This window comes from Argopecten irradians, chromosome 12 (assembly GCF_041381155.1).
Source record: "Argopecten irradians isolate NY chromosome 12, Ai_NY, whole genome shotgun sequence".
NCBI classification, from domain to species: Eukaryota; Metazoa; Mollusca; class Bivalvia; order Pectinida; family Pectinidae; genus Argopecten; species Argopecten irradians.
The window spans coordinates 503,811-525,151 of NC_091145.1; the positions used below are offsets into that span (position 1 = coordinate 503,811).

The window sequence follows — 21,341 nt, forward strand, 5'->3', positions numbered from 1 at the left end:
CACCACAAGCGTAAATTTTGTGATTTTGGCTTGGTTTTTGAGGTACCCATTAGAGCCGAGACGACATTTCGACCGGACAGGGAAATGTCTACCTGGCATATTTTTCGTAAATTTCCTGATTCATCAAGCCATAACTTCGTCAATACTTGGCCAATTTTGTTCATCAAGCACTCAATGGAAAGATAAATTATTTCTCTTTAAGGTAAGATATCTGTCAATGTTGTATAGAACCCATTTATTAAAATAATCACGGTTTTAAAAAAATAGGTCCGTTTTTCTCGACCGCCGAGTTCATACCCTTGATACTATAATATATATATGTATACTATTGGTTAAAAATTTTCGTGCCAGGTCCCTGTGATTCAGCGTGTTAGATTAAACTCAGCATGTTCGATTATATTCAGAGTGAAGCCGAAAACTCAGCATGTCCGATTATATTCAGTGTGTCAGATTAAACTCCGCATGTTCGGTTATATTCAGAGTGAAGACCGAAAACTCAGCATGTCCGATTATATTCAGCGTGTCGGATTAAACTCAGCATGTTCGGTTATATTCAGAGTGAAGACCGAAAACTCAGTATGTCCGATTATATTCAGCGTGTCAGATTAAACTCAGCATGTTCGGTTATATTCAGAGTGAAGACCGAAAACTCAGAATGTCCGATTAAATTCAGCGTGTTAGATTAAACTCAGCATGTTCGGTTATATTCAGAGTGAAGACCGAAAACTCGGCGTGTCCGATTATATTCAGCGTGTTCTTTTAAATTCAGAGTTTAGTGTCAATCAAACTTGCGCAGAGCGGGGACCCCGCGTCAGTCCTACCTAGCCACAGGGGGCATCACACCTAGTGTGCTACTGCGGAGTTGAGCTGTCAATCACCGGCCCGATAGCGTGAGGTCAAAGAATGTTTACAACCGGGTCCTCAAATGTATACGTACGAGATATAGCCGCTAAACAATTGATGATTCTTTAAGTTAATTTTATAGTGAATGTATAATTTTCAGCAACGGGATTTAATAATCAGTCTAATATTATAGTGACGGTCAAATGAAGAGACCGAGTCCGAGTCAAACATTGAAGGACCAAGTGTAGACTCTATTACTAGATCTCGACGAGACGAACAACTATGTGTATGACAAATAATTCAATGGACGCATAATTCCCTTAACCCGCGCCTTAACGTTTCTCTACTAATTTGAATTTTTACACCATTTTCGAAAAACATCATTTATTATCCATGTTCAGTCTTAAATATATTTGACCGTCCGAATTATGACGACCTTATCTAAACTTACCTGTCTAAAACTAAAGCCAGGTCTTAATAAAATTGTACGTGGTCAATAACTAATTTGTTATGACTTACGTATTCATAAAACCGGTCTTGTGTACGTACATGTATAGTGTATCGTCTCTAATTTAGCTTACGACCGCTATATAGCTATACCAATATTTTTCCAGGAATTCTTGTTTGAAAAAGGAACTTTATCGGTTTCTCAATATGAGTTTCATACTCATTGTCTAATGAAGATTATTTTAAGCTAAATGTATGCAAGCCTCATCCACAGACGACACTGTGATAGACAGATTTACCTGTGTCCGGTCGGCTAACTGGTCCTCGGAAGCAAGGACGAATAAATCCTTGTCATAAGATACTTCTGTTGACAGTTATATAGAATATTGTCCAGACGCCGTCAGCAGGATCTGTATCTGGCGTTCTTCATATACGGAATTTTGTTTTCATTAATAAAATTCTCGCAATAATGCTTCACATCTGGCTGTCCCAGATCATAGCCGCGGGCGTTTACCTGTAGACTTTTGTCAAAATATATGTGTGCAGTCAGTTTTAGTACATTGGTTTTCGATATGAGATCAAACTTTAGAACGGTTATTGTAATACGCATTATCCAGATTATCGAGGCTGTAATATTTTGTAGAATTGTTTCGATTTCTTTTATTTCTGGTATGGACTACAATGAAAAAGATGCATATATTTATTGGTGCATTTGTGTGTGTTTTATGTGATTATCTTTACTTATTTAAATTATCTTGTTTAAAGATGCTCCACCGCTGACAAATGGTATTTTTTTCACTATAAAAAAAAAAGGAGCAGACGATTTAGTGTTTTTCTTCAGTTACAAAAGTTACTTACTTTACACCATTACCACCATTGAAAAGTTTGAGCTTTTAATTTTACTAAAAGTTAAAAAAAAAAATGAAAAATAATTAATTGCATCCCGAAAAAATTCCGTGGCACTATATCTTATATGGAATGAAGTAATGATTGCGCATGCACCACAGGCGAAATAAATTATTTTATGTTATTTTTGTGTTAATTAGGCATATATATACAAGATAAGACACCAATTATTGTTCAAATGATGAATGTCATTTATGCTCTGTCGGCGGTGGAGCATCTTTAAATTGTTATACATTATCATGATAATAAAAAATCAAACATTTTAGTGATCAACAACAATATGTAACGTAAAGATATTTTTAATCGTCCATCATGTCGTGCTTAATATTCCAGGTTCAACAATTTCACTTCTTATTTGAACGACTATCAATCAATCACGGTAGGTATTTCCCGGTGCTAACGAGAGGTATGACCCCATTGTCTTGGTCACACGGCGAACTACCATGTACTGGGATTTGTTCACAGGTTGTAATTTTCACAATTTATATTTTCGTAAGTTACACAACTAACTACGAAAAAATGGAGTATGCACAGTCATTTCATTATATGTATCGTCCTGTATTGAAATATTTAAAAGGAAACGTATGAACATATTGATTATGCTTAAATGATTTGTGCAGTCAAAAATGATAATTTTAGTTGTTGGAAATGGCTTTGTGGGCACGTGTAGAAACCACTCCGTGCCGCGCGCGACCGGAATAACCTGTAAGCCGTCGATATCGAGGTCCAAAATTCTGACCGCCCGATTATGCATATTTTCTAGCTCTAAACCGTGTGACGTCATAATAGTCCGTGGCTTATCACTTACATCGACTGTCACAGAAAAAGCTTGAATGTAAATAACTAAAAGAGTGAAATTCGATGTTTCAAATACTCTAATTTATGCTTAAATAGCAGGTATCTTCGTGTAATTATGAAAGAAATCAACACAGAAATAAAAGTTTCGTTTTTTTTGTCGAGGAGTTCAGCAACGAATAAGCTTTAATTAAATAATATTTTCCTATAGTCTGTATCTTTGATACATTGTGAATTACAAAGCTTGTGATTGGAAAATGAAATTTTACGTAACAATTTAAGAAATCCTTGATAAGTATTGACGTACATACACACCGATGATTGATCATTACAAACATTGTGTTGTGTGTTGCTAACCGAATAAATTGTGATACATTTATTACAATATCGTAAACGTTTCAACATGTGGTAGATAGAATTTATTTTTGATATTATAAAAGATCAAAATATTGAGATATGAAGCAAAACAAACTATTTTTTCAGACCGTGCGGTCGCTTTTAATTTTTAATCGATATACATATGTACGAGTAGATACTCCGATATAGATATATACTTAGCCATGCCTTTGGTTTGATGGTTATGTAATACCTGGACCAGGATGTTGTTTACCTGTACACAACGCCATTCATCGAACTCACCCGTGATTACCTGGCCGCGGGCAATTTGCTATTCGGTGGACTATATCGGGTATTTGCTATTGTCTTACTGTCAATCAGGTTAGGACATCCGTTAATTGGATTGTGATTTGATTTATGGAAACCCCGTACATCTATGCTCTAGGTTTTTTTTTTATTGTCACCTCCATTTTTAAATTGAAAATGTAAAAGCAAATGGAAATAAAATATCCCTGATCATACCTAGTAATATATATTACATATACAGGTAAAACAATAATGGAAATTGACTTATTCAGAAACAAAAATGGTTCTAAGAACTATTTCAACTAAAGATTTAACCTTAAAAATTATTCCAGTCTAGAACTGTAATTACGGAATCGTGGCATTTAGAAATCACCCGTAATTTCTAAGGTATTAGTAAAAATTTTAAGCATGTATTTTCACCATTTCGAATCTACATGTATAGTAATACAAGAAGGGTTTCAGTATTACCACACTAAATACACTTATGAAAATATCACTAAGTGTATTTTTGAAATGGTACAAGATATTATATCTATTTTTAATGCCGGTATACAAGTAATTTCATTTTTCATTTGAACACTAAATGTGGTTACTTTTTGGATTATACGATAAATGTTCATATATCATACTATTAAATCTCGGTATGATATACTATAAGACTCTTTCATATCCACTTATGAAAGAGTATTTTTCTTTCATACCACGACGTTTTACTGCAATTTTACAACTATAATATCCCGCCATTTTGAAATAAATTCGAAGAAATCCACGACTGGAAGTTAATTTCCATACATGAAAAATTACGTGATATTTTCAACACAAATTCCGTTGCTTGCATCTTTTATAGTAAAACCAGTCAATTTTGTGAAAAAAATGTTAAAATTTTACCGAGGAAATAGAGATTTTGTTGACGCCGTGACGTCACGAGGCTTTATTGCATGGGTAGCCATGCAATACAGCCTTAGGCGACATGAGTGTATTGCCCTAGACCAGCCAGTATTACTCGTGTAGGTATGAAAGAAAAATGGATCGACAATGAATATACTATTTTAAGGATTTGATATAATTTTGAAGTTATGAATTTAAATCTAAACCTATACATGTGTACTGTAATTTAGAAACATATATCAGAAATATCATTGATGTATTTCTGCTTTTTAGTAAACGTTATGGATAAAGTTTCAAAGGCAACAATATAGATATACATATTATTTTTGGTTTAGTTCGGTACTGTTACTCCAATATAACATAACTGACAACCGTCCACATTTTATTTTAATTATAAACTGTACCGTGTTTGCATTGTTATGGCAGAAGTTTGAAATAAAAACACGCATTCTAGATATATTCATTCTTATTTTTGTGATTTTACTCGTAAAAATATAGTGTTACATTATACTGTTTTTATTACACAGAAATTTACATAATATGCTAAATAGATCTCAGTCCAGACTGATCCGAACATCATTTTGATATCTATCAAATTGGACTGATTATCTAATCTAAAGTTCGATAAATGCTTGTTTGAATGTTTGAAATGATGTAAATGGAATGTTTTGAAACTGAAAATATCTACATCATAAAGCTAAAATAACCATATATCTAACGTATACATATATATGCTGTATACATGTATAGTACTATAGGCTTACCTTGTGTAGCCGCGGACTACTCTGACATCACAAGACCACGTGACCTAGCTCATTATCTCTGAACCGTAGTCGACACTACCCGTAAATCACGACCAAAACCAACCGATAGCGCTAAAACCTAGACGATTCGTTGGGTGGGACTTGATTTTTCATTCATCTAAGGGCCTGACGTATTATCAAAAATAAATTTTGGCTGCACAAATCCTTCAAAATAAAGATTTTTACGTTAAAGCAGAAAAAGTTACTTGTTGGACATGGAGACGATATATATATATAGTGCACAATCCCGGATATAAATTCGAAATTAATAAATAAGAGTTATCCTTTTATTCACTAAAACATGTAACATGGATCAGAAGATTTCAAATCAAGAATTTTATAAGTGTATAAATCCTTGCTTCAATTATAATGTTAATTAAAAGATATCGACCATCACTGTATCTCTAGTTCTCATTCGGACTGTCGGTAGCTGAAATTAAAGTGTTGTTTACATAAAATAAGAAAACAGCAAACCTATGACAACAATCAGCTGTGAGGTCATAAAAATCGCATTGCTTCCTGCACATCCTGGGTAACGATACCGCTCTCCAAGTACCGCGCTCATGTTGACTCGCTATTGCTAGGTTTGCAATGTTTCCGGCTACCACGGTAGCCCCGTGTGCCCGGAACGTGGTGTGCCGTGGCAGTTTGGCTATTTTTGTCTCTGTATTCAAGTTCAGCTAGGTCTTGTGAAGTTTTGCCACGGTTTTTAACGGATTACGTGGTGGACCGTGGATATAGGGGAAAGTGCTCTTCCCGGAGGTTACAGGTACACTACGACTTTAGCACGGTTTATGAAGGATACCGCTACGTTCTCTCTAGGCCTGTTACGATCTTATGAGGTCTGCTACGTTTTAGACGTTTTGATCAAGCTCCGTTACGTTTTTTACGGTCCGCCAAGGCTTACTAGAGATGAAAGTCTTATGCCGGGCTTTTTTGAGCAAATGAAACAATATTTATTGCCGAAAATGTCATTTCAAACACATTTTGATTACAAAATTATAATTATTATATCCAAGTGTTTCTACAAAAATAATTTTTTTCTGTAATGGTTCTCACTTAATCTGCCTTTTGCAATAATAGCTTTGGTATAATTTGATGGTTTAAATGTGTTTGATAATGACTATTTCTATTTATTAATACAAATAACTCCATGAAGTAGCAAATATGTACCAGGCCAGGCAATGATACTCCATCATATATTGCTAGCAACGTAAGACCGTAATAAGACGCAACACGCCGTATCACGCCGGGCTTTCAACCGCTATAAGCCGTGATGTGCCTTGACAGAACGCATCGAAACGGCTATCTTACACCTTGGCTTGCCGTCAAAACCTTGACAAACCTGGACAAAACGGCACAAAACGTGCAGCCAATCTGCATCAACCGTGATAAAACGTGGGCAAAACTCAAAAGAAAGTCACAAAACTTGAAATCACCGTGAGATTCTGGGGAACGTGCTTGCTGGCCGTTCCACCACGGACCGTCTGGAAGTTTTGTTACGGCCTCGTACGCACTGTTACGTTTTGTTACATCAATCTCGTTTTATTACGTCCTGTGGCGTTCACCATCTGTACCGTGACTGCCGTGGCAAATTTTTTGACATTTTAAAAATATGGCACTGCATTCACGGTATTCACGACCGCTTACGTTTGTCTATCACGTCCTTCTACGCTGTCTCACGTTGTCTCGCGGTCACCACGTTTTGTCCACGGTGGTCTGAAACGGGGCTGCCGTGGCCGCCGGGAACATAGTGTAAACCTAGCATATCGACTCATGCGATGAAGGAATCGGCCGCTCACGCTGACGTCATCACCGGCAGTGAGCTGTTTTATTGTGTAGTGTATTTCTAATATGGGGCTATGATAATTTACAATTACATGTATATATATATTCAATTATAATTTTGATATGGTTATATGAATATATTAATTAAACCAAATGGTTTAAAGTGAACTGAACATAAGTTGGGGGAGGTGGTATTAAAAAAATATAAAGAAAACGTAGAGTTTTAATTTACGCATTTACAATGACGAGTAAAGAATTATCTATTACAAGGAATGAACATCTCTAGTCTACTAAGCTCGGATACGGTAATAAATATTCGTTTAGCCTTAACGTGATTTATTTATTTTAAGCAAAGATGTAATGTACAAGCGGTATAAACTGTAAAACTTATCAATCCTTGCTGTAAACCAAGACCTGTGTACAATGTGAATTGAAATTACATTTTTGGTCGATTGCTCACTCCCGTGGATATTTTTACTATCTTATGTAATCTGGTTACACACTGTGGACCCCCTCATGAGCAACATCAAATCATCATTTTTATTTTAGAGATCGATAAAGATTGTATACGAAAATGATCCCTTGATTATAAGCCAAATTCTTTACGCATATACCACAATTACTGCAAAATGAAAACATTACCCCTATAACTGGTTACTCCTAATATGTAATTCCTGTATCGATATAATCCGTTTGATTTGTATTTTATTGCAGTACTAATCATAAAGTAGACCATATGATTTGGTTAGACATGTATCCGGGGACATCATTTTCGAACAGGTTCTACCACAGGTGTGTGTATTTTTTAACGTGGACTTCAGTCGTACCAGTTTACATATTGCTCAATCTTAGTGTGATGCGGTTTTACTGAGCTATAGCTAAATCACAGATTTCAGTCTACAGTACTGACAGTGTGATGCGGTTTTACTGAGCTATAGCTAAATCACATATTTCAGTCTGCAGTACTGACAGTGTGACAGGGTTTGTACTGAGCTACAGTCAAAACACTAATTCTAGGATATTCGAAATATGACTGTCATTAAAATGACGTTCGAGAGGTATAACTCGACGCCATATTTATTTCTTTTGTTTTTCTTTTATTCGTGTATTTCATATAGGATTAATGTGTATGATTATGGAATTACGAACATGTTTTCATAAGGACGATTCAAAAATGTTAATGGACAAATATGTTACTATTCAATCCACTTTATCGGATACAGAAAAGCTATAATACTAAACGAACCATCGAAATATTTGCGTTTGCATCCATTAATTGAGTAAACAATATCAGACGAAATAAATATCAAACAACTATTGTTTTTACTAGGTTTGGCCCATCACTACCTATCCAGTTCCGGAGATCATCGATAACTCAGTCCGTTTAGTCAATCAGCATAAGGGAGCTTTCCCTAATGAACGCCAACTTCAGCAGGTAAAATATACACCTTAGTGAATGAGAGATCAAAACTACGTTCAATACGTTCTGAACATTTAAACGTATAAGCAATGTCGCTGATAACGTAGGGCCAATCTCACCGATAAAGTAGGGCCAATATCGCCGATTAAGTAGGGCCAATATCGCTGATTAAGTAGGTTACCGCTGATAAAATAGGGCCAAATTCACTGATAAAGTAGGGCCAATATCGCTGATTCAGTAGGGCCATTACCGCTGATAAAATAGGGCCAAATTCACTGATAAAGTAGGGACAATATCGCTAATTAAGAAGGGACAATATCCCTGAAAAAGTAGGATCAATATCGCTGATAAATATCGATAGTACCGGTGCAGGTGTTAGGTTTTGAAACGCCAAACCAAATGAATACAAATACACAAGGTTACAAATACATATAATTTTACCAATGATCTATATATGTAGTATATGTATATGTTTTGGTTTACGTGGAATTTTGACAATGTAGTGACCGTTATTAAGATGTTCATGCATTTGTATTTTTGGCAGATCCTCTAGAATTTCTGTCCACACCGTATCATATTGACTACTTCTATCAATACGTGTAGGGATCCATCTCATCGTGTTCTCTCAATATTACTCCTTTCTTCGAATTATTTCTTCAATGTTCACAGGCTATTGGGTGGTTTGGCGTGTGACATGCCACTTTATTATTTTTGTGTATATTTGCAGTAACGATATTTGCTATTCCAATCTTCATAACTAATAATTCATATGAATAGAAATACTGAATGTACTGACTGAAAACAATGTATTTTTCATAGAGACAGCAGTTGAGAGCAGTACCTGTAACGGAAGCACATTACGAATGGAATGATGTGAAGACGAGGTTCTGGGTTTATGGTCTAGAGAAGAAAGTGGAGGCTCCGGACTACCCGCAACAATGTTGCTGGGGATGCGAAATCCTTTTAGAACCATTCTCAAACAATAGTTATTGTTTAAAGTGTTGCAATGTACGGGTAGTAGTTAAAGAAGGATTCATCGATTAACAGTTCAATCGTGATTAACGAATTCTATATTGATAATGACTAAGGTAGGGTAATTGTTTCATAAGGTCGCTGATATGTGGTGGCTGTCAATGGCCATGTCGGTTTACATTAACATTCATACGTGGAATATACTTATTCAGAAAAAAATAAACAATTCCCTGCATCTTGCAAAAGACTATTATAACACATATCAATTTATTTTCTTGTGTTTTCTATTTTACCCGTATAGATAGATATGAAGTAATATGAACCTAAGAGCACAAAAGACCTGCAGAAGTAACAAAAAATACGTTGCCTACCACTTTAAAATGAAAACTGTTAAATTATACATGACATTTGATTAGCCAGTCTATGATTAGACAGTTATTACTTTACCTAATTCTGTATATTTTATATTAAATCTTTAATTAAATCAAGCCTGCCTTGGTGGTTATTTCTAAGAAATTCCCTTGGGATTTCAATGTACATGTCTGACACAACGCACTGTAACAAACGCGTTGGTATCAATCGCTTTATGTTTAGTAGTATATCTATCAGTATAATACCGTAAATTGGTATATTTTCGAGTCGGGAAATTTAAGCGTTTTTGAATCAGAATAGGGTGGTTGGATTTGATCAAGGTCATTCGTCTGAACGAGATGTATAGTTATCGACACGTTAAAAAATCAGCCTGATTGATCCTGTGACATTGAATTAATGTCAATGTCATTTATATGAACAAACTTTGAAGTCTTTGATCCCATCATGCATATATAATATCAAATTTGGTCGTTATATTAGGCGTTCTTGTGATTGACACTTTAGTTTTACGACCTTAAATGAAGATAACGTTGTTTCAAATTTGTATGCTGCAGACGAGAGAGACCAATACTGATATGATATAGGCACTGCAATATGCTGAGGTGATGAGATTCCATGTTTGTTCAAACGAATGACCTTGACGTTTATTCAATGTCACATTTGTATATTTATTTCGTCTATTGCTGATTGGGTATTACCGATACCAATATCTATAATAGTTGAATCGACATTAATTTGATTAATCAATTTAATTTTTTCAATAATCTACATGGATATATATGACATTTTATCCACCGATTACTTTTGAATAGAGCATTCAACAATACTTTGTACGATATAAAGATAATGAAAACTGTTTTTTTACAATGTTTGCAAGCTGAAAACTGAGCAGAGTAAAACATAAAGTTTTTCAGTCTAATGACAACACCGAGTCAAGTTCTGTTCTTTAATAAATATGATGTTTATTTTCACTAAAATCTACAACAGACATAAAGACGACGTAACACACTGACATGAACTATTATACAATGAGATAGACCGGTCAATACACAAAACACGAACAATACATATTTGTACAAGAGACAGACTTACCAGGGTGAGCTATATATATGGAGCACACCTGCTCACTCTGATGGTTACATATGATAATGGTTTGGGGTATGGGGCGAGTGATATGAACTGTGCAGGGGACTGGACGAGAAGTCCGTGCAACACTCTCATCCAATAGCACGTGTCCATGTACACCAGGGATACATATATGTAATTGATACATACGTGTACCGAGTGCACTTGGGCCTACATGTTTTTGTTACTTATGTTGTTAGGAGTTTGAATTATGGTTGGGCTTTAATAAAGCGCCACATATAGAAAAGTCACATTTGCGTTTCTGTAAACGATTATTAGGAGTAAAACATGTACGACCAATTACATGATATATCAGGAATTACGAACAGTAGTCAGGTAATTGAAATTTTTGAAATATTGGATTAAATTAAGGAATACTGAAAAGTTGTCTAGGGTATTTATGGTGATATGTTAGCGGAAAAGGTATAGAGGATCTTACATCAGTGATTAAGTGATATGAAATCTATCAAACTAGTTCAATAATTTGATATTCTAAGAGTCTTTAGGCGAGTGGTATACCAACTAGAACGAATAATCATACCCTGCCTCGACTCCATTCCCGGCAGGGTATGAATTTCATCCCATTGCCGATAGTGTTGCAAGCCCCGATGATCACATCGGGCACTTTGAGGCCGATAAGAATATATTTTTCGGATAGAGAAGAATTTTTAGAGTCTTAGAATTTCAATGTCTTATCTTCTAGACAAAAAGGTAAGTATTTTCAGTCAACTGCAATATTTTGTAATATACCAGTTTTTCCCACCAATGTATACTTAGACATTGATTAATTGTGTCAATAGTCAGATAACACAGTTGAGGCCCATGGGCCTCTCGTTTTGGTATATTATTTTATTTTTTTATTTATGTTTTCTTTAAAGAGCGCAACTTTAGGTCACGGCTTAATAATCAATCCTAGTTACTGATCACAGGTTTACAATGTAGAATAAAAACAACAGTATACTATTTTGGTGGATATATAAGGTTGAAATATAGTCTACACCGATCTGTAAAAGTCATGGACAGAAAACCTGCACGGTGCCTTATAAATATTAAATACAACACAAAATTTATGTGCCGTATTTTTAATACTTTTATGTATGTTAAGATTGGAAAGTATATCTGCAGAAGTCACATTACAATTACTTATAACTCTGTAAAAAATGTGAACTTGCACTTATAGACCACTCTTTGGCTACATGCTCTGATCTATGTACTGATTTGTACTACATTTGAATGTAATGATGTTTGACAATACTGCCTAAATTGTTTTTGAACTCTGATCTGTAAAACCAAAAAAGGCTTTGTAAGTATTGTAATTCTCGAATTATCGATAACCTTTAGATGTAAATAATCTATTTAACGCTTTTATTGATTTGTCAGTATGAAAATTACGGCACATAAGCCCATGATGACACAAATTTTCGAACGAGTGATGTAGATAATAGTGCATATAAGAAACTTTATTTTTAAGGTAGATCAATGTTCAAAATATAGGTCACATTGACCTGATTTTGATCGATGACACAACATAATGTTTAGTTGAATATATGACCCTAAATGAACATGTTGTGAAAAGTACTGTATGTAGACAAAAACAAGTTTTTTATTTATATATATATATATTAAAGGTCAATAAGTAGGTCAGATTCATTGATACAGCAACTTACATTGGATACTATTAATTCAAGTCTGTCGGTCTTGGGGTAGGAAAGGTTATATTCAATTTCTATTTTTAAAAGACGGCTATAGTAATTACAATAACTATTCATTTTCTTATGCACACTTATTGTTTGTTTTTGAACAAAATACATGAATTGACCACCCTCCAAAAAAAAAAAAAAAAAAAAAAAATAGAAATTGTCACCGGGACAATTTGACGGGCTTTTCACCTAAAAATATCCCGGTCAACAAACTTGGTAGCACTTTGAGTCAACGTCCTACACGTCCAGTTCCAGGTTTTTGCCATTTCAGAACAAAAAGTAATTAGATATATTATTTTAACATGCTGAAATAATTTTTATCCTACGTCTTACCGTTAGACTGATAGAGCGTTCACAAAATCAGGTAGAAGAATAATAATAAGAATAAGAAACTTAACGAAAACAATAGGTCTTTTTACAAATGGTGAAAAGCCCTAATAAGAATAAGAAACTTAACGAAAACAATACGTCTTTTCACAAATGGTGAAAAGCCTTAATACATGTGATCAAATAAAACATATAAACTTATTCTAACATGACATTACTTTCAATAAATGTTATTATGAAGTTTATGTTAAGTCATACACGCTGTAGAAAATGATACGTTAGATACAATGTTATCGTCTACGAAGTTTAATCATTGTTTTTTTCACGTATACACGACCTTCCCCGGGCACGTTCCAGAAGTTCATGTCATGAAAGTTGCCGTTGAATGAACCAAAGATACCACAATTGCGGTGCCACCATGGACCATATGACAAGGCGCAGTTAGCATAGTACATATCGTTATCTTTATCCACAGCTGTGAATTTCATTAAATCATGCTGATAAAATCCCTCATATTCTACGTATGAATATGCATTCGACTGGTATCCTTCCCCGACAGTCATTTTGAACATGGTACTCGAGTTCCCCACACTAAAATTAGAGTATTGGAAATAGATTTGGCTACCATTCAGCAGGACCAGATCGAAATAGATCAGACTGTCTCTCCAAGTTAATAGGTGGATATAAGTAAGTCCGAGCCAGTGGTCACCTGTTGGACTGCCAAGGCCAGCCAGCATTTCGGACCAGCTGGCCGTTGCCAAATCCACATCACCGTTGGCGTGGCTTTGAAACACTGTCCATCCGCCATTTGACATATCACAGAAAGCATTCACAGAAGTTTGTCCATCTGGCCTGATCACGTAAACTCCATCATTCCTTTCTCCTCCATCGTACAGACTCAGGCAATCTGTTTATTAAATATCAGCGTTAATGCGTTTAAAAATATTTCAACTTCAAAGAGGTATGCTCAATTTCCGCCTGCCACGACCTATGTCGTTCGAGCTAAAAATACACCACTGTACAAGTTACATATCACTTGACGCGTTATTGATCTCACAGGTCCAAAGTAAAATGCCATTGTTTACTAGTTTTTCAATTGTTCGCATATCAAACGGCAACATCATTATGCTATTTATGTATCAATGAAACATTCAGTTAGATATCCAAGTGCAAACATTATGCATATACATCTTTCTCTACTAGGGTCAACATGACAAATACTTACATTTTATATTGTGAGAGATAAAAAAAAATGTATATGGACATTGTTTTCATATAGTTTATGTTACTTGTCAAAATACAAACAATAAGGAAACCTGGTGGATATTCGAACACTGTACATTCTGCCTGCTGAGCCATACAGACCTGGTGGATATTCGAACACTGTACATTCTGCCTACTGAGCCATACAGACCTACCTGGTGGATATCCAAACACTGTACATTCTGCCTGCTGAGCCATACAGACCTGGTGGATATTCGAACACTGTACATTCTGCCTGCTGAGCCATACAGACCTGGTGGATATTCGAACACTGTACATTCTGCCTGCTGAGCCATACAGACCTGGTGGATATTCGAATACCTTACATTCTGCCTGCTGAGCGATACAGACCTGGTGGGTATTCGAACAATGTACATACATTCTGCCTGCTGAGCCATACAGACCTGGTGGATATTCGAACAATGTACATTCTGCCTGCTGAGCCATACAGACCTGGTGGATATTCGAACAATATACATTCTGCCTGCTGAGCCATACAGACCTGGTGGATATTCGAACACTGTACATTCTGCCTGCTGAGCCATACAGACCTGGTGGATATTCGAATACCTTACATTCTGCCTGCTGAGCGATACAGACCTGGTGGGTATTCGAACAATGTACATACATTCTGCCTGCTGAGCCATACAGACCTGGTGGATATTCGAACACTGTACATTCTGCCTGCTGAGCCATACAGACCTGGTGGATATTCGAACACTGTACATTGTGCCTGCTGAGCCATACAGACCTGGTGGATATTCGAACACTGTACATTGTGCCTGCTGAGCAATACAGACCTGGTGGATATTCGAACACTGTACATTGTGCCTGCTGAGCCATACAGACCTGGTGGATATTCGAACACTGTACATTCTGCCTGCTGAGCCATACAGACCTGGTGGATATTCGAACACTGTACATTCTGCCTGCTGAGCCATACAGACCTGGTGGATATTCGAACACTGTACATTCTGCCTGCTGAGCCATACAGACCTGGTGGATATTCGAACACTGTACATTCTGCCTGCTGAGCCATACAGACCTGGTGGATATTCGAACACTGTACATTCTGCCTGCTGAGCCATACAGACCTGGTGGATATTCGAACACTGTACATTCTGCCTGCTGAGCCATACAGACCTGGTGGATATTCGAACACTGTACATTCTGCCTGCTGAGCCATACAGACCTGGTGGATATTCGAACACTGTACATTGTGCCTGCTGAGCCATACAGACCTGGTGGATATTCGAACACTGTACATTCTGCCTGTTGAGCCATACAGACCTGGTGGATATTCGAACACTGTACATTCTGCCTGCTGAGCCATACAGACCTGGTGGATATTCGAACACTGTACATTCTGCCTGTTGAGCCATACAGACCTGGTGGATATTCGAACACTGTACATTCTGCCTGCTGAGCCATACAGACCTGGTGGATATTCGAACACTGTACATTCTGCCTGCTGAGCCATACAGACCTGGTGGATATTCGAACAATGTACATTCTGCCTGCTGAGCCATACAGACCTGGTGGATATTCGAACAATGTACATTCTGCCTGCTGAGCCATACAGACCTGGTGGATATTCGAACAATGTACATTCTGCCTGCTGAGCCATACAGACCTGGTGGATATTCGAACAATGTACATTCTGCCTGCTGAGCCATACAGACCTGGTGGATATTCGAACACTGTACATTCTGCCTGCTGAGCCATACAGACCTGGTGGATATTCGAACACTGTACATTTTGCCTGCTGAGCCATACAGACCTGGTGGATATTCGAATACTGTACATTCTGCCTGCTGAGCGATACAGACCTGGTGGGTATTCGAACAATGTACATACATTCTGCCTGCTGAGCCATACAGACCTGGTGGATATTCGAACAATGTACATTCTGCCTGCTGAGCCATACAGACCTGGTGGATATTCGAACACTGTACATTGTGCCTGCTGAGCCATACAGACCTGGTGGATATTCGAACACTGTACATTGTGCCTGCTGAGCCATACAGACCTGGTGGATATTCGAACACTGTACATTGTGCCTGCTGAGCCATACAGACCTGGTGGATATTCGAACACTGTACATTCTGCCTGCTGAGCCATACAGACCTGGTGGATATTCGAACACTGTACATTCTGCCTGCTGAGCCATACAGACCTGGTGGGTATTCGAACAATGTACATACATTCTGCCTGCTGAGCCATACAGACCTGGTGGATATTCGAACACTGTACATTCTGCCTGCTGAGCCATACAGACCTGGTGGATATTCGAACACTGTACATTCTGCCTGCTGAGCCATACAGACCTGGTGGATATTCGAACACTGTACATTCTGCCTGCTGAGCCATACAGACCTGGTGGATATTCGAACACTGTACATTGTGCCTGCTGAGCCATACAGACCTGGTGGATATTCGAACACTGTACATTGTGCCTGCTGAGCGATACAGACCTGGTGGGTATTCGAACAATGTACATACATTCTGCCTGCTGAGCCATACAGACCTGGTGGATATTCGAACAATGTACATTCTGCCTGCTGAGCCATACAGACCTGGTGGATATTCGAACACTGTACATTGTGCCTGCTGAGCCATACAGACCTGGTGGATATTCGAACACTGTACATTCTGCCTGCTGAGCCATACAGACCTGGTGGATATTCGAACACTGTACATTCTGCCTGCTGAGCCATACAGACCTAGTGGATATTCGAACACTGTGTAACCTTCTGCCTGCTGAGCCATACAGACCTGGTGGATATTCGAACACTGTACATTCTGCCTGCTGAGCCATACAGACCTGGTGGATATTCAAACTCTGTACATTCTGCCTGCTGAGCCATACAGACCTGGTGGATATTCGAACACTGTACATTCTGCCTGCTGAGCCATACAGACCTGGTGGGTATTCGAACAATGTACATACATTCTGCCTGCTGAGCCATACAGACCTGGTGGATATTCGAACAATGTACATTCTGCCTGCTGAGCCATACAGACCTGGTGGATATTCGAACACTGTACATTCTGCCTGCTGAGCCATACAGACCTGGTGGATATTCGAACACTGTACATTCTGCCTGCTGAGCCATACAGACCTGGTGGATATTCGAACACTGTACATTCTGCCTGCTGAGCCATACAGACCTGGTGGATATTCGAACACTGTACATTCTGCCTGCTGAGCCATACAGACCTGGTGGATATTCGAACACTGTACATTCTGCCTGCTGAGCCATACAGACCTGGTGGATATTCGAACACTGTACATTGTGCCTGCTGAGCCATACAGACCTGGTGGATATTCGAACACTGTACATTGTGCCTGCTGAGCCATACAGACCTGGTGGATATTCGAACACTGTACATTCTGCCTGCTGAGCCATACAGACCTGGTGGATATTCGAACACTGTACATTCTGCCTGCTGAGCCATACAGACCTGGTGGATATTCGAACACTGTACATTCTGCCTGCTGAGCCATACAGACCTGGTGGATATTCGAACACTGTACATTCTGCCTGCTGAGCCATACAGACCTGGTGGATATTCGAACACTGTACATTCTGCCTGCTGAGCCATACAGACCTGGTGGATATTCGAACACTGTACATTCTGCCTGCTGAGCCATACAGACCTGGTGGATATTCGAACACTGTACATTCTGCCTGCTGAGCCATACAGACCTGGTGGATATTCGAACACTGTACATTCTGCCTGCTGAGCCATACAGACCTGGTGGATATTCGAACACTGTACATTCTGCCTGCTGAGCCATACAGACCTGGTGGATATTCGAACACTGTACATTCTGCCTGCTGAGCCATACAGACCTGGTGGATATTCGAACACTGTACATTCTGCCTGCTGAGCCATACAGACCTGGTGGATATTCGAACACTGTACATTCTGCCTGCTGAGCCATACAGACCTGGTGGATATTCGAACAATGTACATTCTGCCTGCTGAGCCATACAGACCTGGTGGATATTCGAACACTGTACATTCTGCCTGCTGAGCCATACAGACCTGGTGGATATTCGAACACTGTACATTCTGCCTGCTGAGCCATACAGACCTGGTGGATATTCGAACACTGTACATTCTGCCTGCTGAGCCATACAGACCTGGTGGATATTCGAACACTGTACATTGTGCCTGCTGAGCCATACAGACCTGGTGGATATTCGAACACTGTACATTCTGCCTGCTGAGCCATACAGACCTGGTGGATATTCGAACACTGTACATTCTGCCTGCTGAGCCATACAGACCTGGTGGATATTCGAACACTGTACATTCTGCCTGCTGAGCCATACAGACCTGGTGGATATTCGAACAATGTACATTCTGCCTGCTGAGCCATACAGACCTGGTGGATATTCGAACAATGTACATTCTGCCTGCTGAGCCATACAGACCTGGTGGATATTCGAACACTGTACATTCTGCCTGCTGAGCCATACAGACCTGGTGGATATTCGAACAACTGTACATTCTGCCTGCTGAGCCATACAGACCTGGTGGATATTCGAACACTGTACATTCTGCCTGCTGAGCCATACAGACCTGGTGGATATTCGAACACTGTACATTCTGCCTGCTGAGCCATACAGACCTGGTGGATATTCGAACACTGTACATTCTGCCTGCTGAGCCATACAGACCTGGTGGATATTCGAACACTGTACATTCTGCCTGCTGAGCCATACAGACCTGGTGGATATTCGAACAATGTACATTCTGCCTGCTGAGCCATACAGACCTGGTGGATATTCGAACACTGTACATTCTGCCTGCTGAGCCATACAGACCTGGTGGATATTCGAACACTGTACATTCTGCCTGCTGAGCCATACAGACCTAGTGGATATTCGAACACTGTGTAACCTTCTGCCTGCTGAGCCATACAGACCTGGTGGATATTCGAACACTGTACATTCTGCCTGCTGAGCCATACAGACCTGGTGGATATTCGAACACTGTACATTCTGCCTGCTGAGCCATACAGACCTGGTGGATATTCGAACACTGTACATTCTGCCTGCTGAGCCATACAGACCTGGTGGATATTCGAACACTGTACATTCTGCCTGCTGAGCCATACAGACCTGGTGGATATTCGAACACTGTACATTCTGCCTGCTGAGCCATACAGACCTGGTGGATATTCGAACACTGTACATTCTGCCTGCTGAGCCATACAGACCTGGTGGATATTCGAAACATGTACATTCTGCCTGCTGAGCCATACAGACCTGGTGGATATTCGAACACTGTACATTCTGCCTGCTGAGCCATACAGACCTGGTGGATATTCGAACAATGTACATTCTGCCTGCTGAGCCATACAGACCTGGTGGATATTCGAACACTGTACATTCTGCCTGCTGAGCCATACAGACCTGGTGGATATTCGAACACTGTACATTCTGCCTGCTGAGCCATACAGACCTGGTGGATATTCGAACAATGTACATTCTGCCTGCTGAGCCATACAGACCTGGTGGATATTCGAACACTGTACATTCTGCCTGCTGAGCCATACAGACCTGGTGGATATTCGACCTGGTGGATATTCGAACAATGTACATTCTGCCTGCTGAGCCATACAGACCTGGTGGATATTCGAACACTGTACATTCTGCCTGCTGAGCCATACAGACCTGGTGGATATTCGAACAATGTACATTCTGCCTGCTGAGCCATACAGACCTGGTGGATATTCGAACAATGTACATTCTGCCTGCTGAGCCATACAGACCTGGTGGATATTCGAACAATGTACATTCTGCCTGCTGAGCCATACAGACCTGGTGGATATTCGAATACCTTACATTCTGCCTGCTGAGCCATACAGACCTGGTGGATATTCGAACAATGTACATTCTGCCTGCTGAGCCATACAGACCTGGTGGATATTCGAACACTGTACATTCTGCCTGCTGAGCCATACAGACCTGGTGGATATTCGAACACTGTACATTCTGCCTGCTGAGCCATACAGACCTGGTGGATATTCGAACACTGTACATTCTGCCTGCTGAGCCATACAGACCTGGTGGATATTCGAACACTGTACATTCTGCCTGCTGAGCCATACAGACCTGGTGGATATTCGAACACTGTACATTCTGCCTGCTGAGCCATACAGACCTGGTGGATATTCGAACACTGTACATTCTGCCTGCTGAGCCATACAGACCTGGTGGATATTCGAACACTGTACATTCTGCCTGCTGAGCCATACAGACCTGGTGGATATTCGAACACTGTACATTCTGCCTGCTGAGCCATACAGACCTGGTGGATATTCGAACACTGTGTACATTCTGCCTGCTGAGCCATACAGACCTGGTGGATATTCGAACACTGTACATTCTGCCTGCTGAGCCATACAGACCTGGTGGATATTCGAACAATGTACATTCTGCCTGCTGAGCCATACAGACCTGGTGGATATTCGAACAATGTACATTCTGCCTGCTGAGACATACAGACCTGGTGGATATTCGAACAATGTACATTCTGCCTGCTGAGCCATACAGACCTGGTGGATATTCGAATACCTTACATTCTGCCTGCTGAGCCATACAGACCTGGTGGATATTCGAACAACTGTACATTCTGCCTGCTGAGCCATACAGACCTGGTGGATATTCGAACAATGTACATTCTGCCTGCTGAGCCATACAGACCTGGTGGATATTCGAACACTGTACATTCTGCCTGCTGAGCCATACAGACCTGGTGGATATTCGAACACTGTACATTCTGCCTGCTGAGCCATACAGACCTGGTGGATATTCGAACACTGTACATTCTGCCTGCTGAGCCATACAGACCTGGTGGATATTCGAACACTGTACATTCTGCCTGCTGAGCCATACAGACCTGGTGGATATTCGAACACTGTACATTCTGCCTGCTGAGCCATACAGACCTGGTGGATATTCGAAACCTGTACATTCTGCCTGCTGAGCCATACAGACCTGGTGGATATTCGAACACTGTACATTCTGCCTG

At 39.3% G+C, this 21,341-nt stretch overlaps 1 protein-coding gene and 1 long non-coding RNA gene across 2 annotated transcripts; one reads left to right on the forward strand and one right to left on the reverse strand.

The window, feature by feature from the left end:
* The first annotated feature begins 5,178 nt into the window (after window positions 1-5,178).
* LOC138336821 (uncharacterized) lies at window positions 5,179-9,938 on the forward strand. The gene is made up of 3 exons (XR_011210474.1): window positions 5,179-7,904; window positions 8,443-8,547; window positions 9,352-9,938. It is a non-coding gene; the product is annotated as an uncharacterized lncRNA (long non-coding RNA).
* Window positions 9,939-13,318: 3,380 nt separating this feature from the next.
* On the reverse strand, window positions 13,319-14,489 carry LOC138336518 (fibrinogen-like protein A). The gene is made up of 2 exons (XM_069286025.1): window positions 14,447-14,489; window positions 13,319-13,935 (listed from the first exon to the last, which is right to left on the reverse strand). Exons 1-2 carry the CDS (start codon window positions 14,487-14,489, stop codon window positions 13,319-13,321), a joined length of 660 nt encoding a protein of 219 aa, XP_069142126.1.
* Window positions 14,490-21,341: the final 6,852 nt, after the last annotated feature.

Bases quoted from the DNA above. Each gene is read 5' to 3' on its own strand.
- LOC138336518 (XM_069286025.1), bottom strand. From the start codon at position 14,489: ATGGCTCAGCAGGCAGAATGTACAGTGTTTGGATATCCACCAG. The intron at 13,936-14,446 runs GTAGGTCTGTAT...TTTAATAAACAG, and splicing joins AGTGTTTGGATATCCACCAG to ATTGCCTGAGTCTGTACGAT.